The following is a 20,894-nucleotide window of genomic DNA, read 5'->3' as shown; positions in this document are numbered from 1 at the left end:
AGTGCACCTCTAGATAAGCCTCAAGATTCTATATATGCATTATGTGTCTCAAATGGTTCTAGAATGGTCTTTAAATACATGTGTAGTCCTAGACATATTTGGACACAATCTTCCTTAGCTGATGGCGTAAAGGGCAATAAGGGTATAGAGTGGGCTATTGAAAGCCTCTAGTAATAGGATAGGTGTGAGGGCTCTCCACTTTGGAAGAATGTATTTGTGAAAATCAAGGTAAATTGGGTCTTCGTACGGTCATGTGGTCCCCTTCGAGGGGCAAGATTGAGCATAACTTGAATGGAATGCCAAATTAGGGGTAAGTGGGACTTGATGGGTTGTTGTTGTCCCCTTAGTATTGAGAGAAAGGAGTTGAATGTGTGGGCCCCTATGGGTGTGGCATGGTCTCATATCACAATTGTAGAGCATGTGTGTTGGTTGTTCATATAAGAAGAACCATCCTTTAATGTATTTTTTTCAACCAAGATTCCCAAAGGATTGGTTGAAATTTAAGATTGTCTTGAAAAAAATCGCCAATTTTTTTAAGTATTTTAGTTATAAAACTAGCTATTTTCCTCCCAAAACTGGCTAGGGTTGGGATGTCTTCTTTTTTCCATTGGATGAGAAAAAAGTTTTTTGTGAGCATTGTTTCATATTGGTGGTGTAGAGCGTGTATGTATATTATGCGGCACAACACCAGTACTGGTGAAGTACTACGACAATATGCCGCGTACATACCTTGTGCACATGCATAAAGTATACATTTTTTGTGTCTTATAATAATTCAAATGCGCGTATATATGAAGGTATGTCGGAAAAGGATTCTGCACGTATAACATTGGAGAGATCAGAAGAGAAGGGGCCTATATTCATAGTTGTATATAAGTGGCATGCACCACAAGTGCTTATTCATGCTCACTTCTTCTCCTCTTGTGCATCCATTAGATCTCGATCATCAACTGATTCACAGCTAATTCACCAAATCTCGATCATTAGCTGATTAATTCATCTTTTTAAATACGTTACTTGTGAACGAGTGTGGTGATAATGATGATGGGAAGATCTACACATACGACAGCAATGGCATGTGCTATACTAATGATTGATGACGAATGATTCTTGCATTGTGGAGGCTACGGAGAATGACCTCTGTGGGAAGAAGAACAAGAACTGCACCTTTGGGTAGAGTTGTTGCCACGACCCATGTGATGGTTCGCCTACTATGGCTACTGCTGCGCCGAGGGCAGCGCAGCTGTAGCATCAAACCCTCTGCTTCATCAACAGGACTAGCACCGCCGCGGAAGCTTATATAACTGCCCTCAATACCATGATTGATGTCAACAACAAACACATCATAAGAGGATCACTAGAAGGGAAGGGGATTATAGCGACGCCGAGTTTCGACGCAAATTAGCAACCTCTCTATTTGCATCGCAAATAAGATGAAAATAGTGACAGTGATCAGACAAAAAAGACGCGATCGAAATTAGAGCGCAACATTTTGCGAAAGAGAGAGCGAAAGAAAGAGCAAAAGAGAGAGGGAGAGGGAGAAAAAGAGAGAAAGAGAAGGAAGGATAGCTTCTCCCAGCCGCCGCCATACCCCCGTTCACGAAGAAGAGGAGGAAATGTACAAAGGATGAAGAAAGAGCAAAAGAGGGAGGGAGAGGGAGAGAAAGAGAGAAAGAGAAGGAAGGATAGCTTCTCCTAGCCGTCGCTGCATCCTCTTTCGCAAAGAAGAGGAGGAAGTGTATGAGGGCGAAGAGGAGCCGTTGCGAAGAGAAGATGAAGAATACATCTTCGAGCCTTTGCAGTGAGTACATTGCTCCCTCTTGCTTTTTTCTTGTTTTTTCTCATTTTCTTTTGTTTGTTTTTGTTGAGAATGAGGTGCATTGAGGGAGAAAGAGAGGAAATGAGAGAGGGAGAAGAAGAAAGAAAAAGGAGGAAAGAATGAGAGAGAGAGGGAATAAACATGAAACATAATAAAGAAAGAGAGAAAGTGAGAGAGAGAGAGGGAGGGAGGGAGAGAGGAGAATGAATGAGAAAACATGAGGGGGTAGAGAAAACAAAGAGAGACCATAGTCATACAAGAGGACATTTCATGGTTAAAAGATTGGTGAAAGAAACTCCCTACACCTTGACACGTCACAAGGGCCATTGCACTTGAGAAGGAGTAACCAAGTCTTCACTAATGGGAAGCTCAACTCAACTCACTTTTTTGGACACCTTTAAGAAAGTTTTCAGAGTGCTAGATAGAGGCAAAAGAGATTATGGTAACACTGTTGAGATATCGAGCTCCACTCGTGATACGCCAAGGTGACCGTTGTGTATTTATGTCACCGACTTGTTAGTTGCAGACGCGGTTGGTACACCGCCCATGAATAATAGCTACATGATAACTATCCTTATCTACTCTAGTTCGTGGCTCAGTTAGCATGCCACCTTAGTTAGTTGAGTTTTGTTTGAGACCCATATATAGGGTTCTTCTATTTCTTTGTATGAGAGTTCTTTTTGGCTTACACAACTAAGAAGAGGAAAACTATTTTCAGCCTCCACCCTTGTGTGTAATCCCACTGTGCAAGCAAGAAAGCTACAAGTGAGACTCCTTCCTTCTCTCCCACAATCTTGACATGGTATCAGAGCCTTGTTCGTGGTAAGGAGCTCAAGAAAGCAAGCCAAGCTTGCGGTATTCTGGTAAGAGGAGCAGTGTTGCTTTCATTTTCTGTTTTGGGAGCAGATCTCTGCAGGTAGCACAGCTGGAAAGTGCAGGAGTGCATTGTCTCAGGTTGAGACGCCCTTCGCGACCTTGTTTTTTTTATTTGAGGCCATTTCGGGGCCTGTTTTGGAGGCGGAAGTTTTCTACACGCACTCAGGAAAAGGCCTAGTTTTATGCTGTGCGACCACTGTTCTACAGGTCGGTGAAAAGTTACCACAGAAATTGCATCGTATGCTTATGTGCAGAGACATTGGGAGTTACAGAATCATCCTTGGTTCCTGTTTATACAAAATCTTCACTAGGAAGTGACTGTGTGGTCAAATACCACTTTTGCTAGTTTTGCAGATTTGCCCTTGTGAGGGTGAAGCTGTGTTTTTTGCAGTGACAGAATTTTTTGCAGTGTTTTGTAATGGTGTCTGATTCTCTTTCACAGATTGTCACTGAAAAGCTTGACAAGAACAACTTCCAGGCATGGAAGTTTAGAATGACGAATTTCCTTATGGGAAAAGGATATTGGGAATTTGTTGTAGGAAATGAAGAAGAACCAGTTCTTCTTGATGTTCCCAATCAACAGCAAATGCAGGCATTCAAAGCATGGCATGAGAGAGCCACGAAAGTTATGTACTGGCTATCTATCAGTATTTGAGACTCTATGATTGTGCATATTCAGGATGCAAGTACGCCAAAGGAGGCATGGGATACTTTGTCAAAAATGTATAGCACAAATACGCAAGCCAGGAAAATGCAGCTCAAGCAAGAGTTGCATAATGTGCAAAGAGAAAATATGAGCATCAATGACTACCACATGAAGGTGAAGAAGATTGCAGATGCACTTGCTTCCATTGGGTCGCCAGTGGAAGATGATGATTTAGTTTTTGTGACCTTGAATGTTCTAGGAAAGGATTATGCACAGTTCCGAACATCCATTTCCGTCCGTGAAAGATTTCGTGATTTTGAGGAGTTGATTGCTCTTCTAATTTCTGAGGAGCAGAGAAATGGTGGTGCATCTTCTTCAGGAGGAACTTCAAAGGAAGCTATCTTCTACTCAAATGCTAGAAGAGGTAGAGACAGAGGTAGAGGAGGCCGATTTGGAGGCCGTGGTAGAAATCAGAATATGCAGCAAACTCAAGAAAACCAGTCCTATGGAGGAGGATGTGGTAACTCTAAAGGCAAGGGGAGCCAAAGAGGTCGTGGTGGATGGCAAAGAGGTCAAAATGCAAATAGTAATGTTGAATGCTACTATTGTGGTAAAATGGGTCATATGGCTAAAGACTGCTATAAAAAGTAGAATGACATCATGAATGGGAAATTGCAACAAGGGAATTATGCATCTTCTAGTAGACAGGGTGATGACAGAAATGAGCATCTTTTTATGGTGCAGCACATGAACAATTCTGTGACAAGTGCAGAAGAAAGCAATGATGTATGGTATGTTGACTCAGGTGCATCAAATCACATGACAAGTCATGCAGAATGGATGGAGGATGCAAGAAAAATGGAAAAACCAGGATTTGTGGAGACTGGTGATGATACTGCACATCCTATTGTGCAGATTGGAAAAATTCCTTTGTCTACGCAGGATGGGAAAAAGAAATACCTGTCCGATGTATTTCATGTCCCGAATATCGCCAAGAATCTGGTTTCTGTTGGTCAAATGGTTGAGCAGGGCTTGCAGGTCAGATTTAATCCTCATGGATGCTTTGTTGAGGATATGAAAAATAAAGGTTGCTTGATAGCAAAAGGAAAGAAGAATGGCAGAATGTTTACATTGGATGCAGACATGTCTGAATTGAGTGCAGCTATGTTTGCACATGGGACCGGTGTAGTTGCAGATATTGATATCTGGCATAAACGCATTGGTCATGTTAATGTACAGCGACTTAAATCAATACAGGCCCAAAATATTGTTGCAGGATTGCCCAAATTCAAGGTTGCAGAAATGCATAAGGTATGTGAAGCCTGTCAGTTTGGAAAACAGGCAAGGAAACCATTTCCTAGACATGTTCAAGAGAGTGAGAAGCCATTGGAATTAATCCACTCTACTGTGTGGACTACTAAAGCTGCATCTCTTAGAGGCTGTCATTATTTTGTCACTTTTATTGATGACTATAGTAGAAAAATTTGGGTGTATTTTATGAAAAAGAAAAGTGAAGTTTTTGGGCATTTCAAAACTCTTAAAGCTATGGTTGAAAAAGAAACAGGTTTGCAAATAAAATGCCTAAGGTCAGATGGAGGGGGAGAGTACCTCTCAAATGAGTTTGCAAGGTTCCTGCAGGAGCATGGCATAAAGCAGCAATATCCATGCAATCATACCCCACAACAAAATGGAATTGCAGAAAGGAAAAACAGGCATATTGGAGAGGTATCTCGTGCCATGCTCAATGAAAAAGACCTGCCAGATTTTTATTGGGCTGAAGCAGTTGCTACAGCAGTCTACATAATGAACAGGACTCCCACTGCAGCAATACATGGGATGACTCCAGAGGAGAGGTATACTGGTAGGAAACCATATATTTCTCATTTGAAAATTTTTGGTTGCATTGCCTATGTACATGTGCCAGATGAGTTGAGATCCAAGTTGGATCCAAAAGCTGAGAAGTGCATCTTTATTGGTTACTCTCTGCAGCAAAAAGGGTATAGATGCTATAACCCTTCTACTCATAAGTTTACAGTGAGCAGAGATGTTGTTTTTTATGAGATGAGTAGCTGGTATAAACCAGTAAATGTGATTGATGATGTAGATGCACAAAATGGTAATGCTGCACAGAATTCACAGCAGCACTCACAAAATGTTAGTGGATCTGGAGCGTCCTCTAGCAGTGGTTCACATTCTTCGCCATGGATAGGCAGATTGAGATCAGGAGAATCTTCTCAAAGCAATGCAGATAGTGGTATGCAGGTATCACGAATAGGAAAAGAGAAGGTTGATCAGTCCATGTTTGATGTGAATGCAGGTCACTCTTATGTGGATGGTGAATCTAGTGGCTCAGAACAGAGCATTGATGATGAGTTGGGTATTCCTAATATTGTTACACCTGGAGTAAGGAAGACCAGGGATGTTTTGAGAGCACCTGGGAGTGAACCTACTTTGCGCAGGTCTACGAGAGCTAGGTATCCTGTGGATAGGCTGAAATATGATGGATTTATAGCCATTCACTATGCATATATGGTCAAAGTGATACAGGAACCAGAACCCACTTCTTTTGAGCCAGCCATGGGAAAAGAAAAATGGGAGAAAGCCATGGATGAAGAAATGGATGCCTTGGAAGCAAATGCTACATGTGAATTGGTACCTTTGCCTAAAGGTAAGAATGCAATTGGCTGTAAGTGGGTTTATAAGGTGAAGCACAATGCAGATGGTTCTGTGAATAGATACAAGGCAAGATTAGTAGTCAAGGGGTATGCACAAACATATGGCATTGATTATGAAGAAACATTCAGTCCAGTTGCAAGGATGGCAACCGTAAGAGCAGTCATTGCTATGGCTGCATCAAAGGGATGGTCTTTACATCAGATGGATGTAAAGAATGCCTTCTTGCATGGTGATTTGCAAGAAGAGATATATATGGAGCAGCCACCAGGTTATGTGCATACTGTTCATCCTGAGTTTGTTTGCAGGTTGAAGAAAGCATTGTATGGCTTGAAACAAGCACCTAGAGCATGGTCTGACAAGATAGGACAGTATCTTGTCACTATTGGCTTTCAGATTTCCAAGGCAGATTTCTCACTTTATGTGAGAAAAACAGAGAAAGGTATTATGCTACTTGTCATTTATGTTGATGATTTGATTATGACAGGTGACAGTGATGAAGATATCCTTCATGTGAAAATGCTATTGAAGCAGAAGTTTGAGATGAAGGATTTGGGAGAGCTGCGTTATTTCTTGGGCTTGAGGTGATCAGATCACCAAGTGGGATACAGCTCTTGCAGAGGCAGTATGGATTGGACATGCTGTCCAAATATGGGATGATAGGCTGTAAGCCTATTTCAGTTCCTTTGGAGCAGAATGTGAAGCTGAGCACAGATACAGGTGAGCTTCTAGAAGACCCTACTATGTATAGACGCATAGTAGGAAGTTTGATTTATATGACTATTACCAGGCCAGATTTGAGCTATGCTGTTGGATTGGTAAGTCAGTTTATGCAGGCTCCAATGAAACTACATTTGGATGCGGCTAGACGCATACTCAGGTATGTGAAGTCCACATTGCAGTATGAACTATTTTATGAGACTGGGGTTCAGATACAGTTGCATGGATACACTGATGCTGATTGGGCTGGTAGTATTTTTGATAGACGATCTACCAGTGGATATGTGTTCTCTTTTGGGAGTGCTGCAGTCACTTGGAGCAACAAGAAACAACCTACAGTTGCCTTGTCTAGCACAGAGGTTGAGTACAGGGGTGCAGCAATGGATGCATGTGAGGTAGCTTGGTTGCATAAGCTACCTTATGATATGCATCAGTCTACAGATGGGCCAGTTGTCATTTATTGTGACAACATAAGTAGTATACACTTGGCAAATAACCCAGTCTATCATGCTAGAACAAAGCACATTGAGGTGCATTATCACTATGTGCAGGAGAAGGTTTTACTAGGTCTTATTGATCTAGTTTATGTCAACACAGAGGATCAGGTAGCTGACATATTCACGAAGGCATTGGGCGCAGAGAAGCTGCGCAAGTTCAGAGACCTGCTTGGTGTGCAGGAATTGGGATTGAGCTCGAGGGGGAGTGTTGAGATATCGAGCTCCACTCGTGATACGCCAGGGTGACCGTTGTGTATTTATGTCACCGACTTGTCAGTTGCAAACGCGGTTGGTACACCGCCCATGAATAATAGCTACATGATAGCTATCCTTATCTACTCTAGTTCATGGCTCAGTTAGTATGCCACCTTAGTTAGTTGAGTTTGGTTTGAGACCCATATATAGGGTTCTTCTATTTCTTTGTATGAGAGTTCTTTTTGGCTTACACAACTAAGAAGAGGAAAACTGTTTTCAGCCTCCACCCTTGTGTGTATTCCCCCATTGTGCAAGCAAGAAAGCTACAAGTGAGACTCCTTCCTTCTCTCCCACAATCTTGACAAACACTTGATATACGCTCACTTCCAAAGTATGTGCTAAAGGCTCAGTTCATACCTCGAGAAGTGAACTTCCACATAATCAACCTAAAACTATTCCTAAGCTCACCGGGAACCATTTGGTGAGAAAAACTTGAGTGGAGGTAGCACTAATAGTGATAGTCAAGCCCTTAGACCTCATGTAGCTAGGCCATCAGAGTAACTACATCTAAGAGATGACAACCCTAAGAAGACTAGGATCTCACCTTAATTAACCCAGCATACGACACATCAAACATATGAAAAATTTGGAGAGCGAGATGTGTCTTCCTCATAAGCCACCACTTCCTTGCCTAAACTAATCACTTATTAAGACCATAGCCATGCGGGGATGGAGAAAAATAAGGAGAAGGGAGAGAGGGAAGGAGAGAGGAGAATGAGTGAGAAAATGCAAGGAGGTGGATAGAAACAAAGAGAGAGGCGACAAATAAAGAGTGAGAGAGTAAGAAAGATAGGAAATGTGAGAGGGAGAAGAAGAAAGAAAAATGAAGAGAGAGAGAGAGAGAGAGAGAGAATAAACTTGAAAGATAACAAAGAAATGGGGAAAGACAGAGAGAGAGGGAGGGAGAAAGAAGGCTGAGTGAGAAAATATAAGGGGTTGGAGAGAAACAAAGAGAGGAGCAACAAAGAAAGAGAGAGATAGAAAGAAGGAGAAATGGGAGAGAACATAAAATGAAGAGCACAAAAAAAGGTGCAAAGAATATGGGAGAATCAAAGAAATGAGGATAAAACCAAGATGACAGCTGGCATTATTTTTGTTGAGTTATAAGTGAAGAAATCCCTTCTCAAATAAATTCAAAAAGAAAAAGAGAATGAGAACAAAAAACAAATTGTTTATCATAACATAGAAAAAATGAAAAACGATGAAGGTCATGATGTTAAAGATCACGAGGTATATCTTAATCAACATGTCCCATGTCCTTGATCTCAATGCAAGCTAGCAATTAGACAAAAGCGTCGCTTGTATATAGAACATGTGCGACACTTCTACGAGTTTCAATCAGAGATCATTGATCAAGCGATCTCTGACTTTGAGCAAATAGTAACTAAACTGTGTATCAATCATGCATTATATTTGCAAACTAATTGAATATCATATACAACAACATTGAATGTGATCGTAAAATTTATACAAGGAGGTGATGTCTCATCCCAAGGAGGAGTGCACCTATTGTGGCCAATTAGAAGAGTTCGTGGGCATGCGATGGATGGAGCGCTTGAGCCAATCCACCACTTGGAAGGCACTACCCAATCTATACCGTCAATAACAGAGGAGATAGGTAGCCTTTTAGACTTTCCTACAATCTTAAAGCCTAAGATGGAGGCATTGATCTATGCATTGATGCCCATGGATACCGATACATCTAATCCGCTTAGAGAGGAAGCATCCATACCATTATATGATGGGTGCCGAGTATCTCACCTGAAGATTCTACTTGTACTCCTAAGTGTGCAAGGGAAATACGGGTGGAGCAATGCGAGTGTGACTGAGTTGTTCAAGTACCTTCTACGTATGCTTCATTGATTTCTTTTCGGTACCATTATAAAAAACAAATGTGCTTTTTCAAGGTGTTTTATGATTTCTTTTTAGGTTGCAAAAGTATCATATATTACCACTTGCAAATAGCATGTATGAGTCTCATGATGATGTTCGACATGTTTTACAAAAGCTTGGCATAGACTACAACAGTATCCATGCATGTATCAACGATTGCGTGTTGTTTCAAGGTGAGTATGAGACTATGGAGACATGTCCAAAGTGTGGTACTCAGAGGTTTCGACAAGACTTGTAAGGAAAAACCATCCCTCAGAAAGTTCTTAGACAATTTCCACTTATCCCTTGTATACTTCACATGTTTCTACGTCGAGCATGGCAAGCTTGATAATGTGGCATGTTTAGAATAGATCCAGAGATGGAGTCCAATGAATTTCAGTGGATTCATGCGCATGGAGCCACATTGACTCTACCTTTCCAGGCCTTTGCACGAGAGCTAAGGAATCTTCGACTTAGTCTTGCTATGGATGGCGTGAATCCATTTTGTCTCCGCTCAACATCTTACAATGTATGGCATGTAGTCCTTGTTAACTACAACATCCCACCATGGCTTTCTACAAAGAAATGACACCTCATTCTTAGCTTGCTCATTCTTGTCCGCTAAACGTCAAGAATATGGATGCCTATCTTCGTCCATTAGTTGATGAGCTTAAGATTTTGTGGGACGATGGGGTCACCGTGGAAGATATGATCAAGTGCGATGGTCGATGGTCCACCAATATGCGAGCCATTCTCATGTGGACCATGCATGCCTTTCCAGGATTCTCCAAGTGCTCAGGTAAGTAGGCTTCCATCCTCATTGGTCATATCTATCATAGCTCGTTCAAGTTTGTATTCACTAAATAGAGGTGTTGGGATAGGTCTGGTTACCTCAAGTTATCATGCATGTCCATTGTGTGGGCCATAGTTAGACTCCTGAAAGTCACGAACCATGAAGAAGATGGTATATTGAGGACATGCCGCTTTCTTGTTAGAGGGTCATGAATTAAGGGAAGGTTTTCTTGGACGACCTCTAGCATGAATGAACACCCAAAGCTGGTACGAGCTGAAAATGATCCACACGGAGTCGCATCCAAACAGAATGCGACGATTCTCAGTTTTCTACGAGTTGCCATATTGGACCCACTTACAGATTAACTACTTGCTAGATCCTATAAATATTTTCAAGAATGTGGGCAGCTTGCTATGAAACCACATCACAGGAAAGAGAGACACTGTAGGAGCATGAATGGATTTAAAGGAGGTATGCAAGATGGAGGAAATTTGACCGCAGTTGAGTGCTATTGGTCGCTTGCAACTATCTTGTGCTCGTTGGGTTTTGTCCACTAAAAAAGAGCTCATTGTGAAGCAATTTATCAGGTCTATCCGCACTGCGATGGGTATGATGCGTTCTCTCAGATCCGCATTTTCTAAAGACTACCAACTAACAAGGCTAAAATCCCATTATTTGCATAAGATATGTTAGGTTTGTACTATGAATGGATTGTAAGCGACCTACGTATTTTTCTATTTGGAGTGTAGTTGTTGTTCGTAATGCTTCTTCATTTGTGGCAGTTTGTACTACCAATCACGATAGCAAGATGCCTCACTCCAAAAATATGCGGGGCGATTTACAGGTTGTCAAATTTAGTACAATGGATTTCACAGAAAGAGATCAAGACATCCTCTATTGAATCTGCAAGGCAGGGAGAAGTAGAGATGGTCTATCTCTTTGAAAAGTACATGCCTACGAACATGCTCATGATACAAACCCACCTCCTTGTGCATCTTGTAGATGAAATAGATATTGCGGGACCTATCCATACATGATGGATGTTCTTCTTAGAGTGCTTCATGAAAACCCTAAAAGGCTTTGTGCAACAATGAGCTCAACCAGAAGGTAGCATGGCTAAAGGTTAGTTGGTATCCAAGGCATTAGTACATATTTCACAGTGACTACTAATTGTGGATTCACATAACAATATGCTATGGTCAGTGAAGGACGATGATAGAGTGACTAGAGATATGGTGGTTGAAAATGGGGTAGAAAAAAGAATGGATACTATAATGGAGGAGAGAGTGAATCATTTTTGTATGTTGCACCATGCCTCCATGGAGATGTGGCTCGCTAGGTATGAGCAAGCCAAGAAATATCGGGAAGAAGCGCGATCCAAATTTCAACAAAGTATGTGCAACCGACTGATTTGATATCCCAAGGGCATGGAGGAGATGTTGCAATTTATATCTATGAGATGGTTGCATGGAGCTTTGATCGCAGCCTCTTGTGAAGGGGTGGAGGTCTCTACTGAGGAGTGGGAATTCTTGAGGGGATGTAGTCCAAAGGCGACCACATGTTTTATAAGCTGTCCTATCCAGATTTTATATGTAACAATAAGTTAACCATTTTTATTGTACATTACAAAATATACAGTGTGACGCAGTCACGCGAATGACATTTCTACATGGAGTATATCGACAAAATGCGCTTCACAGCGAATTGTGGTGTCATGGAAAAGTTTGAGCAAGAGAGCCGACGTCGAGCCACAAATCCAAACGTCGCTATAGAAGAGATGGAATATTTTGGGAACTTACAAAGTATTATCATGGTGGATTACCATAGCTTCTGCATGATCCTATTTGATATGTAGTGGTTCAAAGTGGTACTAGAAGGAGCCGGGACAACTGTTCCATGAGGTCCATCTAAATTTCTCGAAACAAATTCCAAAAAAAGATGGATGGATTTGCGCAACACCTTTGTACTACGAGCCCATTGTAAACACGTGCATGAACTCATGTTTTTAAAACTTTTATTATGACATGGTATATGTCACAAATGTTAAGTCTCTCTTATATGTGATTTTAAATAAGTAAATTTCTATCCAAACCCACGACAATCTCAAAGGTGGTATGTTGTATCTTCAGCTCCTCAAAGTGCGAGAGTATATGATGAAAGTAATGTTCCTAGTGTAGATGAGGACAATGTGCAGATAGAGGGGTCGATATCGCAAGGGGTGGAGGCCACCCAAAGCTTGGAAGGTGTAGAGGAGGAAGAATCGAGTAACAATGATGGAAAGATAGAAGGCTAATAATTCTTTGAGAACGAGGTGGACTCGTTCTTTTGTGGTGACCTTTCTATCAACCTTTCAGCGTATGCAGAGTTTTGTTAGTAGATTGACATGGGACCATAGGCTACGTCATACTTGGAGCATCCACCTACTAAATTTGTTGATGAATTGCTTATAAGGGTACTCTAGAATATGCATTTTGAATAAGATCATTTTTTTTAAGAGTTATATTACCATGCTATGCTTGAATCTTTATATTGATTATGCTAACATCAATTTTTGTCTGTGCAGGTGACCTTTGTGGATATTTGGACAGCAGGATGAGTCCAGGGATGAGCAACGAGGAGCTATAGGAGATCTTTACACATATGTCTCTAGATCAAATGACTCAATTCAAAGATATGCCGGACCAAGAGCTGTCTCGGACACCATCAGGCCATTTCGTTTGATCTACTTCGACACACTCTGATGCTTCGGTTTCCAATAGACAAGGTTGACGCTCCAGACTTGGGCCCACTTGGGCTGGATAAAGGAAGTGGTTCTGGAGGCTGCTGCAAAAATGTGGATGCGATGAGCCTGTAGTTGACTCGAGATACAAGTGCTACTCCTCGCTCTCATGGAGGCTCGAGAGAGCATGGCTAAGGTGGTTTTTGTGGAGGTATCAATGCAATGTCTCCACCTCGTCGTTCTGTTGGATTTGCATCACGTGTGGGTTTTGTCACATCTGCGAGGATGTCTACTCCAGTCATTCCAGCTTTTGCTTAGTCGTTCGTAGGTGGCACCCCTATGGGTGCTACTCTAAGAGATACCACCCTCATGGGTACACCAAATGTACAGGGGTCTCTTGGATATGCCTAGGAGCACGGTCGCAAGTGGAAGAGGACACATCTTAGACATACCCCATAGGGGTATGGATACCTTGTAGATAATGGGACATGAGCCATCATCATGAATGATGAGGGGAGGAGGGTGATGGCTCGTATAAGAGAGTTGTGCCAACAAATTTTTTGGCACAACGACTTGGATCATTGGAAGAACATACCGGAGAGGAGCAAGGACTACATAGTAGCATCCTTGCATGAGGAGTTTTTAATATCCATCGCAGCAGATAGGTTCTCCATATGCTGGATGATGGAGTGTATGCATGTGTACATATCACACAAACGATCAGACGCACATAAGGCACTTAAGAGTGGGGCCTCAAAGCCCGAGTGGCTAGATGTAGATGACTAGCGTTGACATAGAGAGGACGCTACAGATTCTCGAGGACGTTGGAGACATCAATGCGAGGCAACAAAGGCACGACTAGAGACAGGAGTCATCCATCATCTTGGGAGTGACAGCCATAGGACTTAGCTGGAGAGGACCTTGTAAGTTTTTCTTTTGTTCTTCTCACTTATTTTTTTGCAATATCGCTTGTACTTACAATTGTGTTTCTAACAATTGTATTTTGTTTTCTTTATAGTACTCCATTACAAACCGGGATCCCACTGACCTAGAGACTCGATATGTAGAGAGGCATGATCTCACTACATTGATCGATAGATTGTATGCACGTGGTGGCCCAGTAAGTCACTCTTCTTTCTTGTCCATAGTTACTAATTTTAATTAAAATGTATTATTGTATGGTGGACTGATGTGTAGTTTTTTTTTTTTTTGCAGAGTCCGTTCGATGCTCCTTTGTGGTAGAACGAGCTTTCAAATGGCGAGGATCTATTGCTCATGCTAGGATCCGTGGAGCACACATCCTCTTCTCTTTTAGTCCTGTGATTTATGTAGGCATTTTCTATACACTATATTATTATCATCCTTTGTATCTTGCCATGATTCCATGAGTGCTTTTATTAAGTAATCTTGTATCTATTTTATATATCAGTTTAATTGTAGATTCAAGTACACTTTGCCTTCATTTTGACCACCATTGGTCTAGTTACTGTAACCCTTTTGTATAGCCCAAATACAACGCATAGTGTTACATGTGGTAAGGAAGATTACTGCCCTGCCACAATTATTTTTTTCTTTATAACCATTGGTATTAGTGTCGCAAATTTTTTGCACGCGTCGCTATTAGCATCACAAAACGTTGCTATTGGCATCGCTATTTGCGTTACATTTGCAACAAAAATCGCGACGCCAATAGAGACACTCGTAGCGATGATTCTATAGCATTGCTAATACCGACACGTTTAGTGACGACGGGGGTAATTTTTTTGGTGAACATTTTCGTCGCTTTGAACGTTGATATGAGGCTTATATCTTGTAGTGGATGCAATTATCAGAGAACTCTTTATAGATGGGGTACTAATGTGTTAATCATTCTAATCATTGCCACAATCTTGTCTTGCAAGGGTAGTACATTGTCTTAGGTGGTGTGATGTGTGTTACTTAATTATAATCAATGCCACAATCTTGTCTTACAAAGGTACATTCTTCCATATTCACTACTCCAGAAAAATCATAGTGGAGTAAAACCTATGCTTGAGAAAAACCTAGATATAGTGTAATCCCGCCTTCAATTTTTGAAATTTACTTTTAAAAATAAATTTTGAAGGTGATGGTTTGCATCATTTTATTGTCTATTGAGAACTTGTGATTTAAGCCTTAAATTTTTATTCGTATTTAAATTTTTTGTACATATTTTTCTATTCTTAGTTTGTTGCTCTTTAAGGCGAAATAATGCAATTGTAAGTTCAGTCATTATTAAAAGTGGATTGGTTTCTCTTTTGAAAAGGAATATTAGTGGTGATAATCAAAGACACATTGGTCCCACTAAGTGCTTGAAATAAATCTTTTCCCAAAAATTTGGAAAATCTTGAAGTTGGGAAGATAAGAGGTTTTTGGCCAAAATTTACAGGTGTTGAGGGAAAATACAATAAAATCTTCTAAGTTTTATAGGTCTCATAGAAAGTAGATCATTCCCTAGATCTTTTGAGATTAAACATGTTCTCTTGGCGTGGTTAAGACTCTTGTAGCTTGGATTTGAGCGCTAATGCCTTGGAGTTTAGATCCCTCTCATATATATATAACTTTTGGCTCAAGTGATGGAAAACGGCCACATCTATAATAAATTAATATTTTGCAAACACCATTTGAATATATCCATGAATAAAATTGTCAAATTTCTACCTCCTATGAGACCGAAGCATTATATCTTCTAAATCTTTTAGCTTTAATCTAGGAATATTATTGAAGTCTTTATCCAAGGTCTAGCAGATGCTATAACTTTGCTTTTGTACTATATATTATATAAACACTGATATGTATAACTCTATTTCATCTAATGTGGAATCAATGGAAAACTTTCTACATTAAAGATATCATTTTTATAATATGATGAATCTTGTGATTGCAATCTCAAGTAGACTATTTGCCTATTTGTAGAAAATGTGATTTTTGTTTTAAAAAAATTATAACATGCACAATTTTAAAATTCCTTCACTTATTACAATAAACTACAATTTTAAAATTCCTTCACTTATTACAATAAACTAGAATTTTGTCAAATAGACATTGCATATGATAAAAGTCACATCTTTGGCCAAATGACATTACTACTTTGCTAGTGCTTTCAAATCCCATATTGTAAATATATGTGATTCTTATCTTGTCTACACATGTTAATTGCATTTTTGCTAATAAGGCTATGCTACAAGGGGCTAGGCCTATAAACTCATTGATGCTTTCTCAAAATTTTTAAAAAAGTTTACAACCACATCTAATATTGTGCATAACCTCGTATTAAAATACTTGTGTTGGATCGTGCATGTATCATCAAAAGGAGAAGCATGAATTTAATTGCACTAGCTAACCCTAAATAGTTTGCAATTTTCAAATTTCTCTAAACATCAATTTATATGTACTTCAACTGCAATTTTAATACATATCTTCACATGATTGTAAATGTACCCCATATGAGAGAAAATTTGGGGAGTTATTGACTGCAAAATTCTTCTTGCAGAGAGCCACAATTCTACAATTAGCAGCTCTAAGCACAATTTTGCAACCAACAGCTCGCACCCCCCCCCTTTTTTTTTGCCCTTCCTTGGATACTCATTAGACTATCATTATTTCCAGGACCAAATAATTTTAACTAGTCTTTGATATTAATGATGAAAAAAGCTCTAATGCTTATGTTTTTTGGATGAGCTTTAGGGTTATCCTTATATATATATATATATATATATATATATATATATATATATACTCTCAAAACTAGTAAAAAAGGGTCATGAAATGGTCACATCCCTATCCTCATCTATTTAAGGTACTTATAAGCTCTACACTCCTTGATACCTAAGTGATAGAGCAACATTATACTTGGCTTATTCCACCATTTGACTTGTGGCCATGAATATTAATGGTACTTTAAAAGTACTTGAGATACAAAATAAGCATTTGCAAGAAAGCAAAGCATGTTACTTCAAACTCTCTTTCAAGTGGAAAAAAAGAAAGAATGGCAATGCTCTAGTGCACAACTGTCTTCCATTGTTGTCCCCTTAATATGATGCTAATTGTGATATTAAATATCCTTATGATATGCCTACCAAATTGGATCAAAGAAGAACAATACCATGATGCCCAAATGGACAAGATGCCCCATTAGCATCATTCGACATTTGGTATAAAGTGCAAAGTAATGGAAGGATTACAAAACCCTATACATTACCTTTAAGCATAATAACATTTTCCATATTGACTTTTTAACATTTATTCACAAGGCAAAGGGGGGGGGGGAGTGGGTTATTATATGTAAGCCCTTGCTATCACATGCATTCATTAAGGTATAATTTAATAACCCCTTACATATACTACACATTGTAGTATCCACCTGCAACATTCTTGCCAATTACGCAAGCAAATGCATGCAATCTAATATGAAAATCAGACACACAATCTAATATGAAAATGCATGCTAACCTATAAATCACACGTTTGGCTGAAAACGTAAGCTCTAGCATCTTCTTTGCAACATCTGAAGATTTCACTCCATCCAAGAGGTGTACAAAAGCCTACACAAGTTTCACAAGCGCTTAACATTAGCACATATACATTTTAAGAAAGAACTTAAGAAAGCTATATGAATGCACTACATTGAGTCAACCTGCATGACATGATTTTTCATGTTAAGCTTAAAGAACTCCTCAAATGAATCTGGTAGCTGTGGACCTTCTACTTGTATCCTATCAATCTGAAGTAGTGCCTCCGAATGCAAGTGAGCCCAATATGTCTCTTTCTTCATGTAAACCCGAAAGAGCTTATAATCACCAAAATGCGGGTATTGGGGGTCTTTGGCCTTTGTGAGACTCATAAGATGCAACAATATTTTTTTCCTGTGATGCACAACAATATACGAAAATAGAAAGCATTGAAGAAAAAAGCATCACATACACACACCTTGCGTTATATATACAAATTACCTTTCCGCAGGGATTTTTGAGCTTGTGAGACAATACAGCTTGTCTCTTGTGATCTTGAGCATGCTTGCATCATCCCACTTTAGCCCAAATAACAATTTAAAGAACTCATCACCATTTTGGGGATTAGCAATGGATAGGTATTTGTAACCCCTATCCTTAAGGCACTCCTCTTCCACCCTTGTAGCCTTCTCCAAACGTTTCTTCCTCTCTACCTCATCTAGACCAAGAGCCTCAAGCTTAGTAGTTTCTTTTGAGATGAAGACATGAAATTCATCCTATCATTCCAAAAAAAAAAAACTAAATTAGAGATAGAAAAGCACATCTCATACAAGTGAGCCATAGAAAGAAAATCACCTTCCATACAAGCTGAGATATTAAACCGCAAGGAGAGTTATACCATGGAGCAACACCATGATAATACCTTGCCTCTATACTCATCTCAACCTCAGCCCACTTCCTCATGGCTGGACTCAATCTATCTAGAATGGAGTCTTTGTTTGCAATACCAAACTTTTGAAACATATACACCTCATGCGCAATATTTGGAGTAACATGAGCTCTGGCAATACTATTGAAAACAAACAAAAGCATAATATGAGAATGTAAGTGTAACATATTACAAAGAGGAGCATAGGTAAAGGAAGAAGACTTACGCGTTGGTGGTGTCTAGTGCGAGTAGTAGCTCTGCTTCCTTTGCCTTTGGCACCTCAATGAATTGGCACCGTACACTAACATGGTAGTGAGCACAGTCGGAGTACTCTGTAATTGAAAACCAACAAACATAAGAATGGGATACGAACATTCAATACTTGCATGTATAGTGGACAACTTACTTTCTTTGATGCGTTTCCACCACGTTTTAAGCCTGTGGTTTCCATCCCAAACCAAGAACTTTTTACCCTTAAGGTCTTGCCACTCTCTTCCAAGAGCCCTCTCAAAATCCTCATTTCTTTGACGCCATATTGGACCCCATTCATCTAGATTGCTGGCTGTCAGAGACATGGTCTCCCCTCTCCGACCTTCAACTGACACAAGGAAGTGTCCCATAGTCTCAAGATAACCAGTGGAATCAAAGGAAGGAATCAACCACTGGGCATCATCCGTAGCAAATCTGACTGCCTCATGAGCCACTAATCTGCAAAGAGGCACAAGAGGAGGCAGCGTCCTCTTTTTTATATAAAATTGACTCAGCACATCCTTCATTAGTCCTAGGGAGACTTGCTTGCCTAAGTTCCTTGAGTGCTTCTTTTCTTTTTCATCATCATTCTCCCCTTGATCACTATCACCACTCACCTCTTCTTTGTCATCTAGACTATCATGCTGCACATTAGTCTCTATAGGAGCAGATATTAATAAGTAACAATAAAAAAAGTAGCATTAAACCAATCATATTTAATACATAACACTGAACAAAGCGTCATATGTAAATGAAATGGACACATAAGTGACTACATGTGTGCTCCGCAACCTTGTCAATTGTATTGGAGTCCCCATCCACTTGTGCTTCGTCATCAATGTAGACACATCTTTTTGGACCACATCCTTTCTTTGTTGAAGGAGTGTCCACTGATCTCAAACGCGATGATGCTTCTTGCTCTAAGATCCGCCTAGGAACACATCCTGAACGTAGCTTCATATAGACTTCACGGCTACTATGAGGTGACACACATTTCTTTCTCTTTCTAAGCACTCTTTTAGGTGCCATAACTTTCTCTACACACTTACAAATAGATACACAATCAACCTCTTTAAGATTAACAACACAATCAATCTCTTTAAGATTAGCAACACAATCAATCTCTTTAAGATTAGCAACACAATCAATCTCTTTAGGTCACGGGACGAAGCCACGGACGAAGCCACACGCTTGTGCATAAGCCCACGGATCGTCCGCGCGGATGCGGACGATTGGGGGGTTCAATCTCTTACCTTGTTCTCACGAAGCATATGGGACAAAGCCACACGCTTGTAGCCATGGGACGAAGCATAAGCCCACCCAACGGTTTGACGCGACCATAAGCTTCAATATCTTACCTTGGAGGCACGTCGGACGGCATACGGGACGGTTGCCATGGGGCATAAGCCCACCCATCATCCGCGTGGATGCGGACGATTGGGGGGCTTCAAGGTGTTACCTTGGAGGCCCACATGATGGCGCATAACCAAACGACGGGACGGCATACGGGACGGTTGCCACGGGGCATAAGCCCACCCATCGTCCGTGTGGACGCGGACAATTGGGGGGCTTCAAGGTGTTACCTTGGAGGCCCACACGACGGTGCATAACCAAATGACGGGACGGTTGCCACGGGGCATAAGCCCACCCATCGTCCGCGTGGACGCGGACGATTGGGGGGCTTCAAGGTGTTACCTTGGAGGCCCACACGACGACGCATAACCAAATGACGAAGCGTAGCCCACATGACGAAGCGTAGCCCACACGACGATGCATAACCAAATGATGAAGCCACGGCAAATGACGAAGCATAGGCCACACGAAGCATGACCAAATGACGAAGCTTAAGCAAATGACAAAGCCTAAGCCCACCCATCGTCCGCGTGGATGCGGACGATTGGGGGGCTCAAGGTGTTACCTGGGAGGCCGCGGACGAAGCCCCGGACCGTCGCACGAAGCCAAGGTGTTACGAACGAAGCCGTTGACGAAGCCACGGACTGTCGCAAGAGCTGCAAGAGCTGCCGCACGAGGATTTGTAGGAGCTGCCACACGAGGAGTTGGCACCGTCGCACGAGTTGGCACTGTCGCACGAGGAGTTGGGGAAGGAGTTGGCACCGTCGCGCAGGAGTTGCACCGTCGCGCAGGAGTTGACACCGTCACGCAGGAGTTGCACCGTCGCGCAGGAGTTGGCACTGTCGCGCAGGAGTTGGGGCAGGAGTTGGGGCAGGAGTTGGCACCGTCACGCAGGAGTTGGAGCAGGAGCTGTCGCGCAGGAGTTGCAGGAGTTGTGGGGCACTGTCGCGAGAGTTGTGGGAGCTGTAGGAGCTGCCGCACGAGGAGTTGTAGGAGTTGTCGCGTAGGAGTTGTGGCAAGAGAGA

The 20,894-nt window shown here is 41.1% G+C and overlaps 1 protein-coding gene across 1 annotated transcript; it reads right to left on the bottom strand.

Moving 5' to 3' along the window:
- Positions 1–1,081: 1,081 nt before the first annotated feature.
- Positions 1,082–19,476, bottom strand: LOC148028033 (uncharacterized). The gene is made up of 3 exons (XM_087689904.1): positions 19,309–19,476; positions 18,754–19,172; positions 1,082–1,304 (listed from the first exon to the last, which is right to left on the bottom strand). Exons 1-3 carry the CDS (start codon positions 19,474–19,476, stop codon positions 1,082–1,084), a joined length of 810 nt encoding a protein of 269 aa, XP_087546030.1.
- Between the last annotated feature and the right edge of the window lie 1,418 nt (positions 19,477–20,894).

This window comes from Lygodium microphyllum, chromosome 12 (genome assembly GCF_053477565.2).
Source record: "Lygodium microphyllum isolate KBCC chromosome 12, Lygodium_microphyllum_v1.1.10, whole genome shotgun sequence".
NCBI lineage: Eukaryota > Viridiplantae > Streptophyta > Polypodiopsida > Schizaeales > Lygodiaceae > Lygodium > Lygodium microphyllum.
The sequence above is the reverse complement of the archived record's forward strand: the minus strand, read 5'-3'. Positions and strand labels throughout refer to the sequence as shown.